The sequence below is a fragment of the Hyperolius riggenbachi genome, chromosome 5 (genome assembly GCF_040937935.1).
Source record: "Hyperolius riggenbachi isolate aHypRig1 chromosome 5, aHypRig1.pri, whole genome shotgun sequence".
Classification (NCBI taxonomy): Eukaryota; Metazoa; Chordata; class Amphibia; order Anura; family Hyperoliidae; genus Hyperolius; species Hyperolius riggenbachi.
The window spans coordinates 284,804,633-284,826,670 of NC_090650.1; the positions used below are offsets into that span (position 1 = coordinate 284,804,633).

Here is a 22,038-nt window from a genome sequence, read left to right on the forward strand (position 1 = left end):
CATTCAGTGATGCACTTCTCTAACAGAGAAGCCAGGGGTGACCCAGAAGTTATAACATAGCCAAGATGGCAGCCGCGATTTTTAAATTGAAATCGAAGGAAAACTATTTGGTGTAGAATGGCGATTCAGGCATCAAATGAAAGAGGAGAGCAGTACTGGTCGGAGTCTCTTTAAAATAATTTTGATTGTTCTTTTACCTACTTTTTGTTACTTCTTCAATTGACAGGTAATGGAAAGTTATTTTAAGTAGAAGTGGAAAAATTATCTCCTAGGAGAAAACTTGGAAGAAAAAGTTAATTGCATATGGGACATTGGCCTCAATTCACTAAACTTATCTCCTGTCTTTAATAACTCTTCTAGAGTTGTTACCATGGTGATAAGGCATGTAGTATTCAGGAAACATTTTACCTCAGGCAAGCCTAAAGTTAACTCTTCTGTCTTTAAATTAACTCTCCAATCCTTAAAATAACTCCAGAGTTAAAGACAGGCTGTTAATTAGCTGCATGTGAAAATAACTACAGAGGAGGTAAATTAACTACAGAGAAGGTAAATTAACTACAGAGGAGGTAAATTAACTACAGAGGAGGTAAATTAACTACAGAGGAGGTAAATTAACTACAGGAGAGGTAACTTAAAGAGCAACTGTCAGGCTGCAGAAGCTAATTTAAACCTCTATTCTCCTGTGTTAAACAGTTTAGAAGGAAGCCAAAAAGCCATTAGTGAAGATAAAAATCTCAGTTACCTTTGATGTGGGCTTATCAGAAAAGCTGTTAGACCTAAGAGGACGCAAGCCGCATACTATACTGCAAAGCATTCTGGGGCCCTCCCCTCGGCTGCTAATGAGACTTTACAGCAGCTTGTAATCAGTCCAGCGCGTAGCACTGATAAATCTCCGGGCTGGGTACACTGCAGGAGTCAGCTATTGTTCCTAGCCACATGGCTCATTAATATTTACTGCACACTGTGTTATTCAGTACAAGCTTATCTGTGATCAGGAAGCAGGCAGGACATGACGACACATTTGACAGAAAAACATGGAACCTGCCATGAGCTGTCAGGAGCATCAATCTCTGCATATACTATATAAAAATTCTGTGAAGTACAAACGTGGACAGTGAAATGCATATGTAATGTAAGTACAGCCAATCTTTAGCTACTGATATATGTGTTTATTTTCTCTGAGACCTTATACCTAACAGCTCCTCTTTAAGGAATGAAGAGGTAAGATAACTCTCTCACGTGTGGAGGTAAGTTTTCTCTTGCCTAATTATCTCCAGCATAATCTTAGTGAATTGAGGCCAATGGCCTCAATTCACTAAGATCATGCTAGAGATAATAAGGCAAGAGAAAACTTACCTCCACACGTGAGAGAGTTATCTTACCTCTTTATTCCTTAAGTTACCTCTCCTGTAGTTAATTTACCTCCTCTGTAGTTAATTTACCTCCTCTGTAGTTATTTTTTTTTACATGCAGCTAATTAACAGCCTGTCTTTAACTCTGGAGTTATTTTAAGGATTGGAGAGTTAATTTAAAGACAGAAGAGTTAACTTTAGGCTTGCCTGAGGTAAAATGTTTCCTGAATACTACATGCCTTATCACCATGGTAGAAGAGTTATTAAAGACAGGAGATAAGTTTAGTGAATTGAGGCTTATGTCTTTATTTTTGTGCTAATTAAGCGTTCACAACTAAAAAAGCTGGTTGATCCTCTGAGAGGTAAGACAATGCTTATCTCTTTTTTTTTTAAATGGTTTTTAACTCATTTTGTACACTTTGGGTGCCTCCTATCCAGTAATATTACATTATCATCTATGTTGGGGAGGTTTAGTATTATGTTTTCAAAAGATTGTAGAGCATTTCTTTAAAAAATGGCGCAGGGAAAAAATAGCACCAGAGACTGCCGGTAGTAAAATATCGGTAATATTACTGATATTGTACTGCTTACTGTAATTGCTGAAGTAAAATATCAGTAATATTTACCAATATTATACTATGACATAACCTAACTCTACTCTCAGCTGAAGGGTTATTATACATTACCTGCTCCCAGTGATTGAGACTCCTCTAGGCGCCATAATTACTGTTCATTGCCGCTAATCGCAGCTTTTACTATTACGGGCTATAGCGGTGACATTTTTAGCCGTGCTTGTCCTGCACCACTTTTACTTGATTGGGAGGAAAACCACTACTTCCAGGAGTACCACCTTTTATATTACCTATGAGTTCCACCTTTTATATTACCTATTCCACATTTATCGACATATGCACCAAATAAGGCTACTGTTCCTCTTGTTTTTCGTATCCCTCTTGTATCATAAAGAACAATTTCTCTAATGGCAAAATCAGTTCACTTAGTCTTCCTGCTGCTCATCAAGAGCCTGCTCATAGAATTATATGTTTCATTATAGTTTACTGATCACAGTCAGAAGCTCCTTTGTTGGATGCTGTGTTGTCAGGGCCGGGCCGAGGCAGAGGCTGAAGAGGCTCCAGCCTCAGGGTGCAGTGTAGGAGGGGCACACAATTCATTCAGCTGTCATTCCCAACTGTATTTGAAGCACAAAGAAATAAGAAAAGGGCATACATAGCAGTGACTGCAAGCCAGATAACAAGAGATTAAGGTGTTGGGGGCCCTGGGGCGCCTCTTAGTCTAATAGCAATTAGTGTGTGACGGCTGGGAGGGGAGGGATGGAGGGGCGCACTTTGCTGTCTCAGCCTTGGGTGCTGAAGGACCTTGTCCCTGCTCTGTGTGTTGTGTTTGTGTACAGTGGGTACAGAAAAGATTCACCCCCTTCTCTATACATACAATTTATGGCTTTGCAGTCTGAAATGAAGACACAACAAATATTTTTTCCAGCTGTGTTAAAAAAGTGGAAAATATAAAAACAACAGTTTAGGGAAAAAACAAGAAAACAGAATCACTGAGATGGATAAATGATCAAACTGAAGCACCACTGCCCAACCCTCCCCCTCACCCACTCACCCTGTGTCAGTACTGTACTTTGTGGAACCACTTTTTTGCCTTAAATGCAGGGTCTGATGTGATTGTTCTCATTTAGATTGTACATGGTCTGCTCTCTCTTCTTTACAGAACTGTTTAAAGTTAGGCAAATTGGATGGTGACTCTTAGTGGACTGAAATCTTCAATTCATTTCAAAGGTTTTTAATAGGTTTGAAGTCTGGGCTCAGATCAGGCTATGCAAGCACATTCACCTTTTCTCTTTTAGCCACAGATAGAGTGGTCTATTTTGCTGTCCTTCAGGTCACTGCCATTTTGGCAACCTTCTGGGCAGCATATGATTACTTGATTCTTTAACTGAAGGCATGTGACTACTTGTTTATTTTATCTGGATTGTAATTACCATATTATTTGGACCATAAGACACTCCTGACCATAAGACGCACCTAGTTTTAGAGGACAAAAACCGGGAAAATGTACTAAACCTAATGCAAATAAAGAGTAGAGAAACCGAGAGCCCAATATAGTGTAGTATGTTAAGCATAAATGAAGTAAAGGTTATCGTGAGAAAATTATACTCACAAACATGGGTTACCACACAGGCAACCACTGTATAGGCAGGTGAGGAGATTAGACCTGTCCTCACTCAGGGATAAGAAGTCGCTCTCTGTAGATGCGAAAGGGGGTAGATCACCCCTCCACCAGGGGTGGACACGGTATAGCAGTAGGAGAACAGAGGCGCCAGCAGGATAAAAGTGGATAAAAACTTTAAAATTTGCTGGGAGGAAGTGGTGGACTTACCTCCATAAAGCAGACACGAAAGACTGTCTGAATAGTAGTCACATTTATTAATTAGTACCCCAAAACAGTGCAACGCGTTTCGCAGGCCCAGCCCGCTTCATCAGGCAATAAAACTGGGGACAAGACAGAATTTCAGCAATAGCAGGTGTAGCGCCTCAGTGAGGTGGTAATAGAGGTGGTAAAATTGGTCAATGATTGGCCATTCATAATTGAAGGAGTGAAAAGCAATCGTTGAAAAAAAATTGGAGATGTGTACTAGGCTTTAGTTGTAAGGTTAGAAGACTGAAGGTGCATACACACATCCAATTTTGATTGGCCAGTCACTGTCCAATTTTACCACTTCCATGTACTATGAAGGCCTACGGATTTTGAATACAGTGCTATGAACAGATTGAATATGTAAGCTCTTATACTACATGAAAGTGGTGCATTGGAAGTGTGTACCAGGCTTAAAGGAAAGGTTCAGGGACGCTACAAAAAAAATAAAAATCGACATCCACTTACCTGGGGCTTCCTCCAGCCCGTGGCAGGCAGGAGGTGCCCTCGGCGCCGCTCTGCAGGCTCCCGGTGGTCTCCGGTGGCCGACCCGACCTGGCCAGGCCAGCGGCTAGGTTGGGCCTCTTCTGCGCTCCATTGTGCATTCCACGCCGGCGCGCTGACGTCATCGGACGTCCTCCGGGCTGTACTGCGCAGGCTCAAAACTACAGTCGTTCTGAGCCTGCGCAGTACAGTCCGGAGGACGTCCGATGACGTCAGCGTGCCAGCGTGGAACGCATAATGGAGCGCAGAAGAGGCTCGACCTGGCCGCCGGCCTGGCCAGGTCGGGTCGGCCCCCGGGAGCCTGCGGAGCGGCGCCGAGGGCCGTTCCTGCCTGCCACGGGCTGGAGGAAGCCCCAGGTAAGTGGATGTGGATTTTTATTTTTTTTGTAGCGTCCCTGAACCTTCCCTTTAAGGATAAGCGTTAGGAAATGTATAACGTTAGCGGGTCAGGGCTTGTAGAAGGGAAAAGAACACAGGGGCACTCCGGGAGCCTGATCTGGTGTATTATCATATGCTTACCAAGTAATGAATAATCAGCTGAATGGTTATACTCACAAGGCTGGGTTGCAAGGGTATCAACCACTCATAGAAGCAGGTCGGTAAGTACCGTCCCCACTCGGCCTTGTGAATGGGATACGGCGGTTGTGACTCCAAAAAAAATCACTCTTTGGAGGTCTCTCCTTGTAGAGTGATTTCCCTTGTCTAAGAGGGACTTAATCAGGAGGCTCCCAAAAAAGAAGCAGAGTATAAAGTACATACAGATTGTAAATATAATAGGTAGAAAAAGAAGATTATACCCTAAATAAGTGATTTTCACATATAGGGTTTGTCAAAAATTCTAATTTTAATGTGCACTTGCATGACAACGCGTTTCACGGCATAAACCTCAGGTCAAGTGTTGTACCTTAAGGGATGATCACCTTGGAATTTTTTAAACAATCTTTATGTACTGTATTTGATTGTTTGTGGCTTAGGCCACTTTTTCTAACCTTGACACAAAGTCACTCAATTACCAAGTTTGTGAGGTTTGGGGTCCTTGGTATCAATAATTTAAATTTTCCCTTGAAATTAATCAAATCTGCTTGGCTATTTGTGCCTCCGTCCCTTTTTCTGAATTAGAGCCCCAGTCATCAAATGACCAACCGCACCAGGTTTGAGGCCTCTGCCATTAGCAGTGTAAAAATGGCAGCAATTTAAATATTCCCCTTAAAAAGCAATAGGTGAATTTGATTGGCTGTTGTAGGCGCCACCCCCTTTCCTGATATTAATCCCAGTCACCTAGTGACCAAATGTGGCTAGTTTGAGAACCTTGCCATTAACAGTGTAAAAATGGTTGCAGTTTACATTTTCCCAGTGAAATTTGTTTTGGCTTCACCCACTTTTTGTATCCTTGATACACAGTAACTTTAGTAACTTTAAAATACATTTTCTCAAAAACTACAAGGTGTTTTTGAAGATTTTTTTTTCACTTTGATAAAAATGTTACCTAGCATAGATTTAGTGATTATAACACGTAAGGGGGCTTTGCTATTCACCACTAAAATTGACATAACTCACTTTCAATTTTGACCCAAAATCTGCCAGCAAATTAGTGAAAATTTGAAAGGTGAAATTAAATTGAAATACATGGACATTCCGCAATGAAGTTCGACAAGTGTAAACTGGCCAATTGTATCCCATCAAAAAAGTGCTGCTATTATGTCCCATTGTAGAAAGTCGGCCCATGGGTGGAAAAAGTACAAATATGGCCTTGCATTAGCAGCTTATATCTGGAGATAAGGCTCTGCAGTGATATATAGTAGAATGCAGTAAATTATTCAGGATCATTTTCCTGGTTTCAGCATCAGAAATATTTCCTATTTCCAAACAAGAAAAGGAGGATGGGACTAAGGAGTGCCAGAGAGGCCGGTGTGGGAATACACCCCGCATGTGAGTACAGAGCGTGAGGTCTTTGGATCCAGTCCCCACCTATAGGGATGGGGGGGGGTGCACAGAGGTGTGGTAACTTGGTGGTGAAGGCTGGCTTAAGGCTGCACTGACACAAGTGACCTGTGCCCTAAAAAATGTAATTTACATGGCATGAGCGCTAGTCTAACACAATTTCATATCTATATACTCTATTGCTGTATATTGAATGTAGCCCTGCCCTTTCAGTGATGCTTATCCTAGGCTTATAATACCTATGTGGAATTTTCAACCCCTGCAAGCATTTTAGGAGATAGGTATATTTTGTATCGGCTTCAGAACTCTCAGTAAACAAACATTCTGCAGAGATCACCTGACAGGACTAAAGATGTCTCAATCAGATGTCTCAATCATACATTTCAGAATGTAAATCAGGGAGAGAAAAATGTTACAATGAGCAAATACTGACTAAATAATTTATGAATGAATATTGTCAATGTTATTTATTATGTTATTTTTTTTGCAATTTTTATTGAATTTAATTATATATGCAATTTTATTTATTGTGTTATTTTCACCACAGTTCCTCTTTGATGCTCCACATGCCTGACAGGGACACCATAATGTCACCCCCCACCCATTACAGCCTGTTGCTGCCTTACTGCCCCTCCTCTCTCACAGAGGTTGATGCAGGGATGTATGCTGCAGGTAACCTGCCTTGTTATATGGATAGCAAGAGATAATTGTACTTATATTATTAGGTGACGGCTGAAGACAGCCATCTTAGCTTGGGCAAGATAATAGTCAGAAATGGCTCTGTACAGAATTGGCTTACCTTACGGTCTGTGTAATTAGTGAGTTCCCTTATTTAAATTTGTAGCTCTGTCCCCTATTATGATCACACAGAACCCCATTTGAGAGAATTGCTCCTGATTTCATGGCAATGTAATATAAAAGAAAGCTGTAGCAGACAGAGTAAGCACGGCCGGTTTAACCACTTAACGACCGCCTAACGCCCATAGGCGTCGGCGGGTCGTTAGTGGTATAGCATGGAAACGGCCGCTCGATCGAGCGGCCTTTCCATGCTAGTTCACGGAGACTGTCTCCGTGAACAGTGTGCGAGCCGCCGATCGCGCCTCGCATGCATAATGTAAACATCCGGGGAAGAAATCCCCGTGACGTAGATCGGCGATCCCCGGCCTCTGATTGGCCGGGGATCGCCGGCATCTGATAGGCAGAAGCCTATCCTATCAGGCGCAGGACGGATAGCCGTCCTGCGCCGCTCACAGGGTAAGGGAGGGAAAGCCGGGGAGGGCGGAAAGCGCTGCGGAGGGGGGCTTTGAAGAGCCCCCCCCCCGGAAAGTGCAGGCAGCTGGCGGTGATCAGACCCCCTCAGCAGGACATCCCCCTAGTGGGGAAAAAAGGGGGGAAGTCTGATCGCCCTGGCTATTTCCTGATCGGTGCTGCGGGCTGGAGAGTCCACGCAGCACCGATCAGAAGAAAATCCCGTGGTCCTTAAGTGGGCAACAATAGGGCCCCAGGGCAAAATAAACCTGGGGGTCCCCCCAACAGATACCCCGGAACAAAAATCGGCATTAAAGGACCTTTTTTGCAGCTGGTATAGTCAGGGTGTGAAGCCCCAATCGGTCAGAGCTCCACATTCTGGCTATCCCAGCATGCATGGGGGACAAGGGGTTAAAAAGTTTCAGGAGGGGGGGACCCCACATAATTAAAAACAAAAAATTCCCACGCTCTAAACATTAAAAAAAAATTGGGAAAATAGGAAAAAAATGCCAGGGATCTTCATACAGCCATATTGCGGCTGTATAGCGATCCCTGGCCAAAGCGCTGCGGCTGCGTATGGACCCCCTGGAAACCCCGTCAGGTAATTTATTGTTCTTTCTTTTGATACATGTAAAATTACACTACCGTTGCTACTAAAAGTGACATTTACCGCATTTAAAAGTATACTTTCTTCCTTTGAAACTTTAAAATCTATTTTCTCAAAAACTATAAGGTCTTGTTTTTTGTTTTTTCTTCTTATTCCCAATGCTCTGTTTAATATATCCTGCAAATTTAGAGTTTCTAGCATTTAAGGTGGATTTGCTATTAACCGTTAAAATTGGCGGGTTTTTAAATGTGTATTTTCTTTCCTTTGAAACTTTAAAATCGATTTTCTCAAAAACTATAAGGTCTACAGGCTCTGGGGCCCTGGGGCAATTGCCTACTTTGCCTCTATGGTAGCGCCGGCCCTGAGAGTAAGGGCCAATGCACAGCTGGCTGCCGGCGTCTGGTTTAGCCGTTGCTAAATGCTTTTCCGCTACCGAGCAGAAAGGCATTTGGCATCAGATCCCGTTGTTCCGCCGTCACGTTTTGATCCCCTAGGGGAATAAAGACCCACAAACGCAAGTGACGCTAGAAGCTAAACTTGGAAAGTGCAGTCGACCACTGTGCTCATGCAATCACCAGTAAAAGACGGTAAACATATTGAGATGAACACTTCCATTCATCTCAATGTGGGAAGCAGCGGATCCCTGCGCTAAACTCTGAGGAAAATGGTCTGCAGCCCTAAGATCATGATGTTATGTAATGGCAAACAGCTTGTGCTTGACAATTAGATATTGAGAATTTTTTCACGAGAAGAGACAATAAAAACAAAAACAGAAGCCATTCAGTTTATAACAGTACACACAGCAAAGCAACAATGCCATACTGGCTCCATACTATTGCTTTATTGATAATGTTCATGGATAGCCAGCAAACATAGTCTCTGAGCACTGAATTGTCTATTGGTCATCTATTATACATATATCATGCAAATCCTATAGTGCTATATAAGGGGTAAACAACTTTTGATTACACATGAAAAATTAAATGATGTACAAAGCCATATTACCTATTCAGCTTATCACTGGTATGTGCAAATATTAAATATGGCTTTTCGTTTTCTTTCAAAAGTAAGACATAATACACAGCATTATATTTATTCAAGCCAGATACCTTCAATCAGTTTGTAATTTAGGCATTTTTCCAGAAGGGGGCGTCCATTACTAAGGCACAACATTCGTTACATTTCAGCTTCAATTAGACCATGCTAGTTTGGTTACATATGGTAAAAAAATGTATCACAAGTGATATATTAATATGCTACTTGTACAATAATTATTTATTAAACAGGGTCATAATACATATCTGTACTATATTCCAAATTATATTAATGAATATGGACACATATTACTGCATCGTCAGCCTTATTTTTTATAAAATGATTTTTTGTATCTTTTTTTTTGGTTTTTTTTTGGTAACATTCCTGGCATACAGCCTGAGGCATTCTGTGAGACCCCAGCTGTTACTAAATCACAACTCCCAGCATGCAATGCCAGCAGGCAGATGGCATTCTGGGAATTGTAGTTTAAAAACAACTGCAAAGGCACATGATCACCAACCTCCACTGTAAAAATCTAGAATTATAAGGCTTTGCGGAACCATAGGAATATTTACAATCTTATAGTTGCCTATGTACAAATTACACTTTTTGCTTTTCATTTAATGCAATTTGTTATTCTTTTCTGTATATCATTTAAAGTGCTTGCTTTCATGATAGAGCAATACGATGCATACAATATACCTGCCTGCGCATCAATAGGATGGAATATAAGGCAGGTGATATATTAGCTTAATATACCTGGTTTAATGATGCAGATACAAGGGTTTATTAATAAGAAGATAAAGCAATCCAATGACAAGGGGATTAAAGGGGGCTATCTTCCACATCAGAATGCATGAATATACAAGGATAAGTCATTGGTGGGGGAGGAGGCAACATGTCTGATGCTGTTAACGAGATTTAATCTTTAGAGGATACTTTGCATGCAATTACTAATCGCGTTCAATATAAAATGATTGTGTGCTTTACACTTTCTTTGTGCTCTGCTTCCCAATTCAGATTACAACAATCTTGTAATAAATCAGATTACTTTATATATTTATAATTAGAAACAGTATAACAAGAGTCCGATTGGTTTGAGGCGCGGAGGTTAAGGCGATTCTTCTTTTTGATCTGCAGCATTGAGAAAAGTTTGTAGGTTGAGTTTACATCCAATCATTGTCATTTTCTTCACTGGAATAAAGTTTGCTTCTATACAATACAGCAAGCTTAACAGTTGCAGTTCGTAGTCCTTTGCACCGAAAATACTTCTTTTGGTAGCAATCAGAAAGCTCATTGATTCATCCTAATGCCACAAATATGAACAGTTAAGGCACTGCCGGCATCCAGTGGTGCCAAACGGATCAGTCCCGGTTCCTGGCCATCAGCGTTTTGTCAAGTATTTCAGTTATATTCCTTACAATACACAGTCACAATGTTTTATTTCATGCTTTTTTGAGATGAGTTCTGCTGAAGATTAAACAAGTCTGCTGTATGGGAGATGTAAACTCCACTGTATGATGAAAGGACCCGGTAACGAGAATCCAAATCATTACTTAACCTTCATTCCACAGCAGGTGGGTGACAGGTCATAAAAGTCCAAGATTGTCATCGTTATGAATGGACGTTGTTGATTGATAGGTCATTTCTTATAATTTCATTTACTGCAAAATAAAAAAAGAGAGAAATCAGGGCTATGAGTCATGATCATTCTTTCCATTTGACACTAAGAACAATATCTGGACAGTTGTATGTAAATTAAAGCAAACGGAAAAAAAAGAAGCCAATAGCAGCCAATCAGGTTTCATCATTCATTGGGGAGTCAAAGGACCTGGTTACTTGCTTTGGAAAATGTGCCGGCTTGGTTTTACTCTAGTTTCTGTAAATTGACTGTGCTTTATAAAACATTACAAGTTGGAGAACTGTGGAAGATTTTGTAATCCCTTAGAGCAGGGATGTCACATTCTAGTCCTCAAGGCCCAAGGTCCTCACACATTTTTGGCAATGTGTAATTCACCAGGCAAAAAATCGAGAAGGTCCGCACACTCAATCGATCCAAGATCAAGGTTTATTCAACCAATTGTGACACATGTCCACTCCATAAACCAACGACTTGTTTCGGGGCCCCGTAGGGTCCCCTTTGTCAAGGTAAAGCAATACAGAATGGTAACGTAACGTTACCATTCTGTATTGCTTTACCTTGACAAAGGGGACCCTACGGGGCCCCGAAACGAGTCGTTGGTTTATGGAGTGGACATGTGTCACAATTGGTTGAATAAACCTTGATCTTGGATCGATTGAGTGTGCGGACCTTCTCGATTTTTTACTTGCAGTCTACAATGGTCCAGCACCTCCATGGTGGTGTGCGATCCTCTTTTTGATTTTTCTTGGACTAATAATTCACCAGGCAGACCACATGTCTCTATTTCTCAGTTCATCCTAAACTCTGGCATGGATATGGCCCTCAAGAACTGGAGCTCGACACCTGTGCCTTAGAGCAAAAGTAAACCTACTGATGGAGACTACTGTACTAGTTGTCTAGCTGACCTTACACTTCGACCAAACGCCTTTTAATCAGAGTGCACAAATCAGCATGCAGATAATGTTCTGAATTCACTCTAGCCCTGGTAATAACGCACTACCTCTTACTGAGAAAAGGGCCAGTCCCCAAGCACCTCCTTCACACCCTCCATTAAAGTCAACAATAACAGTTGCCAGGAGGACAGAATTTGGATGGGAAAGCAGAATGAGTGCTTGGGGATTGCTTTTGTGATCAGTATCTGATCTCAGTGCAGAAAAAGTTTAAGATGAAAAGGCGCCCTAAGATAGCAGTTTTTGCCCACCGCTGATGATCACCTAGCCTTTTTAAATAAGATTTGGTGGGGACTAGCCTCCGCCAGGCCCCTAGTCTCTTTCCAGGCCCTCAGGAACTTCCTAAGTTTGCCTTGTGGATGATCCGGCTCTTTCTCAATGTATTGTTTGTGCAGTATTAAGGTGGCCATACACACATAAGACTGACATACGATGTAGCAAAATAATCGATCTCTCTCTGAGGGATCAGAGATAGATTGATTCCTACCACACATTGTGTTGGTTTCCTCCATGCACTCCAGTTTCCTCCCACAACCCAAAAACACAGATAAGTTAATTGGATTCATCCTATCATTGGCCCTAGACTACGGTGCATACACTACACAATACATACAGAGACATATGATTATGGTAGGGATTGGATTGTGAGCTCCTGTGAGGGACAGTTAAGTGACAAGACAATATGCTCTGTACAGCGCTCCTACTCCTCAATTTATGAAACCATGACTCTGACTCCCAGTACCCAAAAATTCCTCTGACTCCTCAACTCCAACTCCACAGCCCTGCTTAAAAGTATATGTATTCTTTAATTAGAAATCATAAAAAACTTGATGCACAGAGCGTGTGCTGTGACATCTGTACACAGCTGGAAACAGCTTAACTCGTGCTCAGACACCAGTTTTCAGCTGTCAACTCTCACTTCCTCCTTGTTTTCCACTATTGTTTGACTACTGTGTATGTTTTAGAGACAGACGCATTGCAATAAGCATGAGCCAATAACTGTAGAGAAAGTTTTCTGAAGATGGAAGCTTAGCTGTTTGTTATTTGCTTCGTCTTCCGCCACTGTCGTCTTGTCCTGTGCACTATCAGTCTATGTAGTTCCCACACTCATCATTTCATGTCAGTTTATCTGGCTGTGTTTTTTGGCAGTCAGACAGGAAATGACTGAACCTGGCAAAGGCCATCTAAAGCAAGCTGTACAACATCCCTCCTGTTTCCATCCCTCCCCGTCCACTCACTCACTACTAGCACTGCCACCAGCAGCACCTGATCACCATACAGAAATGCAAAGAGTCAACACATGACAGCACCACTTTCTTAGGACACAACCATCTGTGAAATAGAGGCTTAACTGTCTACAAATAGAATGGTAAATGCTCCTTTATCAAAAGAACTAATATCGCAATCCAGATAAGGTTATGTCAGAGAGATGTAGAACATAGTGGCATCAAGTTCCTGATAGTCATTTCTAACGGCTGGTTCACACGGGCGTCTGCCGGCATCATGTCAGGCAAATGTTTTTCTACCAGCATGCAGAAAAGCATTTGACATCTTCTGGCGGATTTTGGCAGCTTCCTGTGGTTTTCACCCCCTTGGGACACGGAGATGCAGCAGTCAGCTGAAATTACAGGAAAAATTGGGATCGGGATCGTGCAAATGACAGTAAAAGGCAGGAAATGCACTTGAATGGGCAGCGCTGTGACGACGAGCGCTGTGGCCGGTGGGAAACAATGAGAAGACTCCCTTGTGAACCGGCCGTAAGTGGATTATGACACTGCCCTCAGTAAATATAATCTCATATGGTTTTCACCATTGAGGGACACCTTGCAAAGGTGGTGGTGGGGAAAGGCACCCTCTTTCTCCCGATGTTGAGCATCAAAGGCTCTTCCCTGTCTCCATTACCCTCAAAAGAGGTGGAGTTAAATGAGTAGGGTGGCTTATGATGCTATCTGGTATCACCTTATAAGGAGGCAACACATTAGCCATTCCTAACCTGGTAGATAGGTAAAGGGAGGTGACTTCTACTCCCTAAAAGTAAAACTAAAAGTAAAAAAATAAACACACACACACACTGTGATAATATGAGTATTTGAATGAGATAAAACAGACATAACTGGTTTTCTTACTCTTCAATTACAAATTTAATTTCTAATTATGCATCATCTGTTGGTTTGAGTTCTGGCTTGGTAGCAGAATGCCACACTACCAGGCTCAGCTGTTGCACTGGTGTGCAAAGCTTCCTATTAGTCTAAAAAATAGACCAATGAGAATCTCAGCCTCTGCAAGAATTCCAAATCCGAATTTGGAGCCAAGGACCATCATTGGCGTTTTCATCTGGAGCAACTGGAAACTTTGGTGGCGAATTCATATATGCTGATGCTGGGGCTTGCAGTCAGCTTGTGGCAGGAAAGCAGTACATGACAATTGTGGGGTAGGTTTCTGCAAACAAGCCAAAAGAACATACAAGATGATTTGTAAAATAGACAAAAATTACAATGCTTGATTAAAAAAATACTTTTTAAACCAGATATATGTGTTTTATAACAGTGTTGTGTTCACTTTTAACTATTTGTGTAAATAGGTAAGAAGTAAGAAATGGGTATTAGGTTGCTTCCCTACTAAGTTGGTGACCAGATAGCACTTTAAGGTGACATTCAGTTATCCCACCTCCATTTTGGGGGGGTCACAGAGGTGGAGTAAAGCCCCTTAACACACAAAATTGGCACACAGGTGCTCCCCCCCCCCCCGTTACTTTCCCAATGCTGAAAGCCAACATGATTTGGTACTGGCAGGGGGTGGAGCTCTTTCCTCCAGATCACCCAAACTGCAGAGAGATTAATCTTGGCAATAAATAAATAATAAAATAAAAATAACTGTCGGATATGTTCAGAGGGTCCCTGTGCAGCAGCGGTGAGGTCGAGGGAGAGATGGGAAGCCTCTGGAGCATTCATTCCCTCCACCTAGGTAAGTATCTAGTGTTTCTCCCCATCTCAGGTTCACATATCTAGCACAGAACAAAAGGAAAACATAGAGAAATGCACGCTATATGTATTTAGGGAGTCCAGCCTGTCTAATTCCCTCTCATATGTGACTTTGTATACTCAGAATGTTAACCGTATATGTCTCCTTCCATGAAAGCAGGATATAGACACAGTGCAGATTTATTGCAGGATTTATATTAGCTGTAACAAAGAAATGCTATTTTCTTTAAAGGTTTTTATGCTGTTGCCTATCTTTTAGAGCAGAGAGGAAGTTCTTAGATCAGGTCCGCTTTATGCAAGTTTGGGACAACCTGTATTTATTTGATAAGGCTAGAAAATATCTCCTGTGAGAAAACACATGAGAAAAGTAATTTGAATCAAGGCCTACACCAGCAATTACTGTAACTGTAGCATTTATCAAGATGATTACACTTTTTTTTTCCTTCTTTGTGACGGAGACACAAGCTGAGTAGTTGATTTTCTGAGGTTTGTATAGTAAGTGATACTGTGTATCTGCCCCCCCCCCCCCACACACTGAGGCTTGTATAGTAAGTGATACTGTGTATCTGCCTCCCCACACAGCTCATGATGAGCAGAGAGAGAACATCTGTTTGACTCAGAAAGAGGAAGGAAAAAAAGAAGCAGAAGAGTCTCTGAATGGGTTTCCCCAACACTACCCACCAGAACACCTGAGAGCTGAGAGGAGAGAATACCCCGGTGGGCGTCAGTGGAACAGCCATCCAAACATTTTCTAAGATTTTGTGCAGCTGCATCCAATAGTCATTTTACTGAGGCCCAGAGCCGGCTCACTCACAATTGTATTGTTTATATCCAGTGCAACCTGCTATGTAAACAATAACTAATAAAGGTAGTCACAGAAGGTCTCTCGTTTAAATAGACATAAACTGCCATCAGTATTAACCCCTGTTAAAAGTTCAAAGTTGATTTAGTAAGCTTGTGCTTGTAAAATGCAAACTTAAAGAGGAACTTTAACCCAGGACTGAACTTCATCCCAATCAGTAGCTGATACCCCCTTTCCTATGAGAAATTATTTCATTTTCTCAAATAGAGCATCAGGAAGGGTCTGTGTGGCTGATATTGTGGTGAACCGCCCCCCCCCCCCCCCAGTGTGATGTCATGACCATGGTCGTGACAGTTCGCTGTCTGTGTACCTCGCTGCATTGTGGGAAATAACTGCTGTTTCCAACTGCCAAGCAAGCAATATCTCCCTCTGCATAGAACTCCATAATAAACTTTCCGCTGACATCACTTGCAGGCATTAAAGATGTTGCCACCAGTGATACATTTTAGAAAGTAAATCGGGAGAAGAGAGATTTTACATTAGGCAAACACTGACTAAATCATCTATAGACTAAAATTGTAAAATAAAATATGTCATTTTATTCATTACGTTATTTTCACTACAATTGGTGGGGGGTCCATCTAATGTATACATTCTGTTCCCTTTTCTGTTATGTTCTTCAACTGAACATCAGATATCATATGGAATAAACACTGAGGGCCCTTTTCCACTAGCAGCGTTTGTAATGCTGAATCGCAAAAACGCAAATCGCTAGAGTTTTTTAAATTGCTCCGTTTTGCCAAGTAACATAGGAATCCCAGTAGGTATTTTCCACCACCACGATTCGCTTTTTACAAAAGCGCAATCGTGCTGCAGAGTGATTTTTACAGAGATTTTGATCTGCAATGCATCGCATAGTAAAATCTTAATTGCGGAAAAAAAATTAGGGACTTTTGCAAACGCTAGCATTCAGCGCTAGTGCTTGCTAGTGGAAAAGGGCCCTGAATGTTCATTAAAGAGAACCCGAGGTGGGTTTGAAGAATGGTATCTGCATACAGAGGCTGGATCTGCCTATACAGCCCAGCCTCTGTTGCTATCTCAAACCCCCCTAAGGTCCCCCTACACTCTGCAATCCCTCGTAAATCACAGCCACGCTGCTGACAAACAGCTTGTCAGAGCTGGCTGTGTTTATATCTATAGTGTCAGTCTGCTGCTCTCCCCGCCTCCTGCAGAACTCCGGTCCCCGTCTGCATCCCTTCCCTCCCTGCTGATTGGAGGGAAGGGATGGGGGCAGGGACCGGAGCTATGCAGGAGGCAGGGGAGCAGCCGAGACTGACACTACAGATGTAAACACAGCCTCACAGCACGGCTGTGATTTATGGGGGATTGCAGAGTGCAGGGGGACCTTAGGGTGGTTTGGGATAGCAACAGAGGCTAGGCTGTATAGGCAGATCCAGCCTCTGTATGCAGATAACATTCTTTAAACACACCTCGGGTTCTCTTTAAAGTGCCACCAGAAGACTAAAAGGTAACAAAGATGTGTTATAAACCTGTTCAAATACTGTTATAATTACATACCAACGCACAGGAGAGTATTAGATGGGAAGGCACCAGTGAAGATAACACTGTTATTGTGTATATGCGGGGGAGCTACACATGCATGACTTCCTGCCCATATGCTTCTCCTCAGCTTATCCACAGCCTGAGATGACTGATAACCAGACTTTACAACAAGACAGTTGAGAGAAAAACTTTGTGTACTCTTAAGCATTTTCTTGTCTTTATGTCTTAAAAGAAGTTGTAAATAGGACCAATTAAAAATAGGTAATCTTAAAGGGAACCTGAAATGAGAGGGATATGGAAGCTGACATATTCATTTCCTTTTAAAGCAAACATGAAGTGTAAACAAACATATGATATAATGAATTGTATCTGTTGTTAAGATAATTAATAGAATATTAGTAGCAAAGAAAATAGTCTTATATTTTTTATTTTCAGTTATATATCTTTTTTTTTATATAACATTGCATTATTCTGTCATATTTGCAGTTTTAAAACCACACTCTCTCTTTTAAGCTATAGAACAAAGCAGACATAATGACCCTTTGAACATTTATATAGTAAAACCTTATTCAAGCTGTAGCTCACGGTTACTTGGCTATTTAACTGCTTCAGAAAACAGGACATTATGTGACTGAATAGCTCGGAGAAGCTCTTTTCCATAGATAATAACTGAAGTCTTTAAATTCTTCCTATACTGGAAAACAATATGAGACTCTTTTCTTTGCTACTAATGTTCTATTTTCTTAGCTGTACTACACATACAATGCATTATCTCATAAGTTTATTTTCACTTCAGGTTTGCTTTAAACAATACCAATTGCCTGGCTGCCCTGCTGATCCTCTGCCTCTTACGTTTAACCATAGACCCTGAACAAGCATCTAAATAAGATGTTTCTGACAAAAATCTGACAAGATTAGCTGCATCCTTTTTTCAGGTGTGTGACTCAGACATTACTGATGTCAGAACAATCAACAGGACCGCCAGACAACTGGTATTGATTGAAAGGAAATAAATATGGCAGCCTCCATATTCTGTACCTCCTCTCTCGTATTCCCTTTAAACTCGACATCTCTGCTCAGAAATTAACACAGCAGAGTAGATTTTGCTGCCTGAGATTTAAGTCCATCATATTCAATTGTAAAGTCTCTTCATACTTTAGCTTCAACTATGCAGCTTTGAAGGTCCTTTACAATGAGGGTTGTGAAGATAAGGAAACATCTTTGTAACGATCGGTGTAACACAGAGAGGATCTGATTACCGGTGAACTGCAGTCTCACCAGAATGTACCTGATTATTGGTGATCTGCAGTATCACCGATAATAAGATATATCAACTAACCTCTGGACACCACATAGAACAAGTGAGTGTTAGATGCAACAGTATACTTTGAGTACTTCTCCAGAAGTATGTTCCTTCCTCTGGCCTAGACTCTCCAGGAGGGAGGAGCTAGGCTGAGGGGAGGAAGGACAGAGCGTGAGTGACACCCGAGAGGTAGGTTGTCACTAACAGGTCTGGGAACTGCCTCTAACAGTAAGGCCAGTTCTCGAGGTCGGCAAGCCAGGTCGTTAACACACAGACAGATAAGGTACACATTCAGGAGGCAGATACAGAATCCAATAAACAGACAGGGTTTGGCAACGTAGTATCAGAATAGCACAGTACAGTATCAGGAGGCAAATACAGAGTCCAGGAACGAGCAGAGATTGGCAACAGGGTAACAGAAATAGCAAGGTACAGAACCAGAGTTCAGAGGGATGGTCAGACAGGCAGAGGGTCATAACAAATAATACAGTTCAATATTCCTAATGCTAAGGTGTGAGTTCCTTGATCGTCAACACCTTTGGAAACTATGCTAGAACACAGATACAGACAAGGTCTGAGTGCTACCACGTAGTGATCGCAATGGCAGACAACCAGAGAATGACCAGCACCCAGTATATATAGCAAAGCGCTCTCCAGCGCCTCCCCTAATTGCTGGACCAATGGCAGGTGGTGAAAATGTCAGCTGACCCGCCTGGTCAGCTGACCCTTTTCTGGCTGTCATATAAGCTCTGCCTCTCAGCGCGTGCGCGTCCTTCTGAACCTGTGTGGACTAGCAGTCCCAGCCACACCAGACATGTCTTGTAATGTGCAAGGATACAGAGGCGCCAGTAGGATAAAACAAGATAAAAGGTTTAAAACGGTTTAGGTGGCGGTGGTGGACAGTCCACACACAAACAGACAAAAAAATCGCTGTTGATTGTAGAAAAAAAATTCACAATTTATTCACATACTCCTACATAAAAGTGCAACGCGTTTCACGAGCAAACATCCCGCTTCATCAGGCAATAAACGAACGGAGTATCTCACAGCTCTGAGTATATTGATAGCTTGGCACCTCTGTCAGTAGAGTTTAAACTCTGTTTGTAGAGTTTAAATTTGAGAAACATTGCTAGCTCTTACATTAAGAAGTTCCAGTTATACACTTAAAGGATACTCAAAGTGACATATGACAAGATGAGATAGACATGTGTATGTACAGTGCCTAGCACACAAATAAGTATGCTGTGTTCCTTTTTTTGTGTGAAAGAGTTAAATATCAGGCATGTAAGTGGCTGACTCATTCCTGACTGGAAGTGACTACAGTGTGACCCACACTGATAAGAAATTCCAACTATAAAACAGTTTCCTAGCAGGTGTAACAAAGTAATGTTTTTCTTTAAAAGATATTATGCTGTTGCTTATATTTTAGAGCAGAGAGCAAGTTCTAGGTTCAGGTCCTATTTAGGATACTTTCCCACCAGGACGTTGCTTTTTAGGGGACATTATGGTCGCATAACATGTCCCTAACGCAACGCCTGGTAGTGTTGGATGTGGACGTCCGAGTGAGCCGTGTTGTGCAGCTCACTCTGGCGTCCGTGATGCCGTGATGCGTACTCTTGGACGCATGCGGCATCACGTGGTCCTGCCAGCCAATCGCCGCACAGAGCGGCCGCTCCAGGAAGTAAACACTGCACACGTCACAAAGTGCAGTGAATATTAATTAGCCATGTGCCTGGCCGCTCTCCCCTTCTCCCCAACACTACTGAGCATGTGCAAGCAGCCTAACGTATAAAGTACTGCATGCAGTACGTTGTCTTGACGTTTTGCGTTACAATGTATTGCAATGTGGGCACTGTGAACTGCCCATTGCAGTTACATAGCCGTGCGTTGGGGAGCGTTACAGGCTGCACTAACGTGCGCCTGTAACGTCTCACTGTGAAAGCAGCCTCAAGTACAATTAAATACAATCCTGCAGCAGTCACAGAGAGAAGAACCATCTGTGATGACGTGATGCACTTATACATTTGTTGCTTGTACATAAAGACGTTGCTTGCTTATCAAGTCAAAATTTCATTTAAAATGTTGCTTGTCTTGCAAAGCAAAGTTGCGCTCACTCCAAGGTTTTACTGTATTACATTTTGTGTATACTTTAATTCAGAGGCTGTTTTCTCTGTTTTATTTCACACTTTTCTAGCACTTTATTGCTATTTTCCATATCAAACTTTTTCTTTTCACTGTCACTTATTACCAACAATATTTTCCATTTGCATGTCTAGCTTTTCCATTAACAATAAAGGGGTTGAGAACTTCAGGTAACCTGTGACATTCACCACTTGCTGCACAGAATGGTAGGACTACTGCTAGTATCTGCGATACCATCAAAAGAGATAGTAAAACAGGATGTGGTAAGCTGTTAGACCACACAGAAATGTACTGTGTAGAGCTTGTTTTTTTCTACACTCCCACGTCTTTCATTTCTTCAAGTTATAAAGTGGAAACTCAATATTCAAGAACAAAAAAATCACAGCCACATTATGTGATCTTTGGTCATACCCTGATTTCACCTAGTGTCTATTATGACTCTGAAAACAAATATTAATATCTGGATAGACATGTGCAGCAGTTCTGATATTACTCACTAGTGCTATTATTAGCAGGGGATTAAGCAGGCCTATTTTCAGTGGTTAAAATATGTAGTGTTTACATTAACAGAACTTCATCTGAAAAAAACAAAACAAAAACCACCAAATCCTGTTTAGGTGATGGCTAAAAGTGACATTATTCCAAAAAAAAGTGTGGCCAATAGAAATATGACATATGTGGTAAATGGAACGTCTATGAATAATTGATGCAGACAGAATTACACTTGATAAAAATGACTACAGTAATAAGTAATTAATTATTATGAAATGCCCAAGGCACAGGCTCCTACAGCACATAGCCACAGCACACAAAATACAGCCGAGGTGGAAAAAAGGGAGTCAAGGTACCGATAGACACATTAATATGCCGCCAAAGTGGCAAATGATCGCTCTCTAGTCGTAATCTGATCTGAGAAGGATCGATTTCTTCCACACATAATACATCGATTCTCTATAGATTTCAGCTGGAAATGAATTGCAGTGCAGCACTGTTCAATGCAGTGCAACTCTGTGGATCATTGTTCTACAGCCCCCTCTTGCCCTGCCTCTGGCCCACGGACATTTTCTGTCCTGTCTGATCAATACTTGTGATTGATTTTAGCCGAAACCAGAATTCCAATTGATCAAACATTATGTGCAGTAGATTCCCAGCTGATTCAATCAGAGTGATCAATTCTACCAGAACTGAACAGGACAACTCATGTGCCTATAGCCTGCTTTCAGTTGCCGCTACACCATGCAATTTGAGGGCAGGAATGGTTGCCTAATGATGGCTGCAGTGCTTTCTACTGCACTGGCCAATGCTAAGCTAGTGCTGGCAGCCGTGCAGCAATAGTAGACAACAAGGTTTTTGCTGAACTCCTAATATCTACTAATATCTACTTGGTGGACAAAACAAAAGGACAATGAGATCAGAAAAAAGAAAACAAATATCTGATAACTAGCAACAACCTCAAATGCCTTGCATTGATATGCCCTAGATATATATATGACATCCTCTGCAGTGCTTTTACATGCAGTATATAATCA

The 22,038-nt window shown here is 41.7% G+C and overlaps 1 protein-coding gene across 4 annotated transcripts in view; it reads right to left on the bottom strand.

Moving 5' to 3' along the window:
* Positions 1-8,870: 8,870 nt before the first annotated feature.
* The window catches only part of NFATC1 (nuclear factor of activated T cells 1), a 282,233-nt gene continuing 269,065 nt past the window's right edge, over positions 8,871-22,038 (bottom strand). For all 4 annotated transcript variants that reach the window (XM_068237039.1, XM_068237037.1, XM_068237040.1 and 1 more), the window contains one exon: positions 8,871-10,790. In XM_068237039.1, coding sequence (XP_068093140.1) covers positions 10,741-10,790 — 50 coding nt within the window. In that variant the 3' untranslated portion in view covers positions 8,871-10,740. The remainder of the gene's footprint in view (positions 10,791-22,038) is intronic.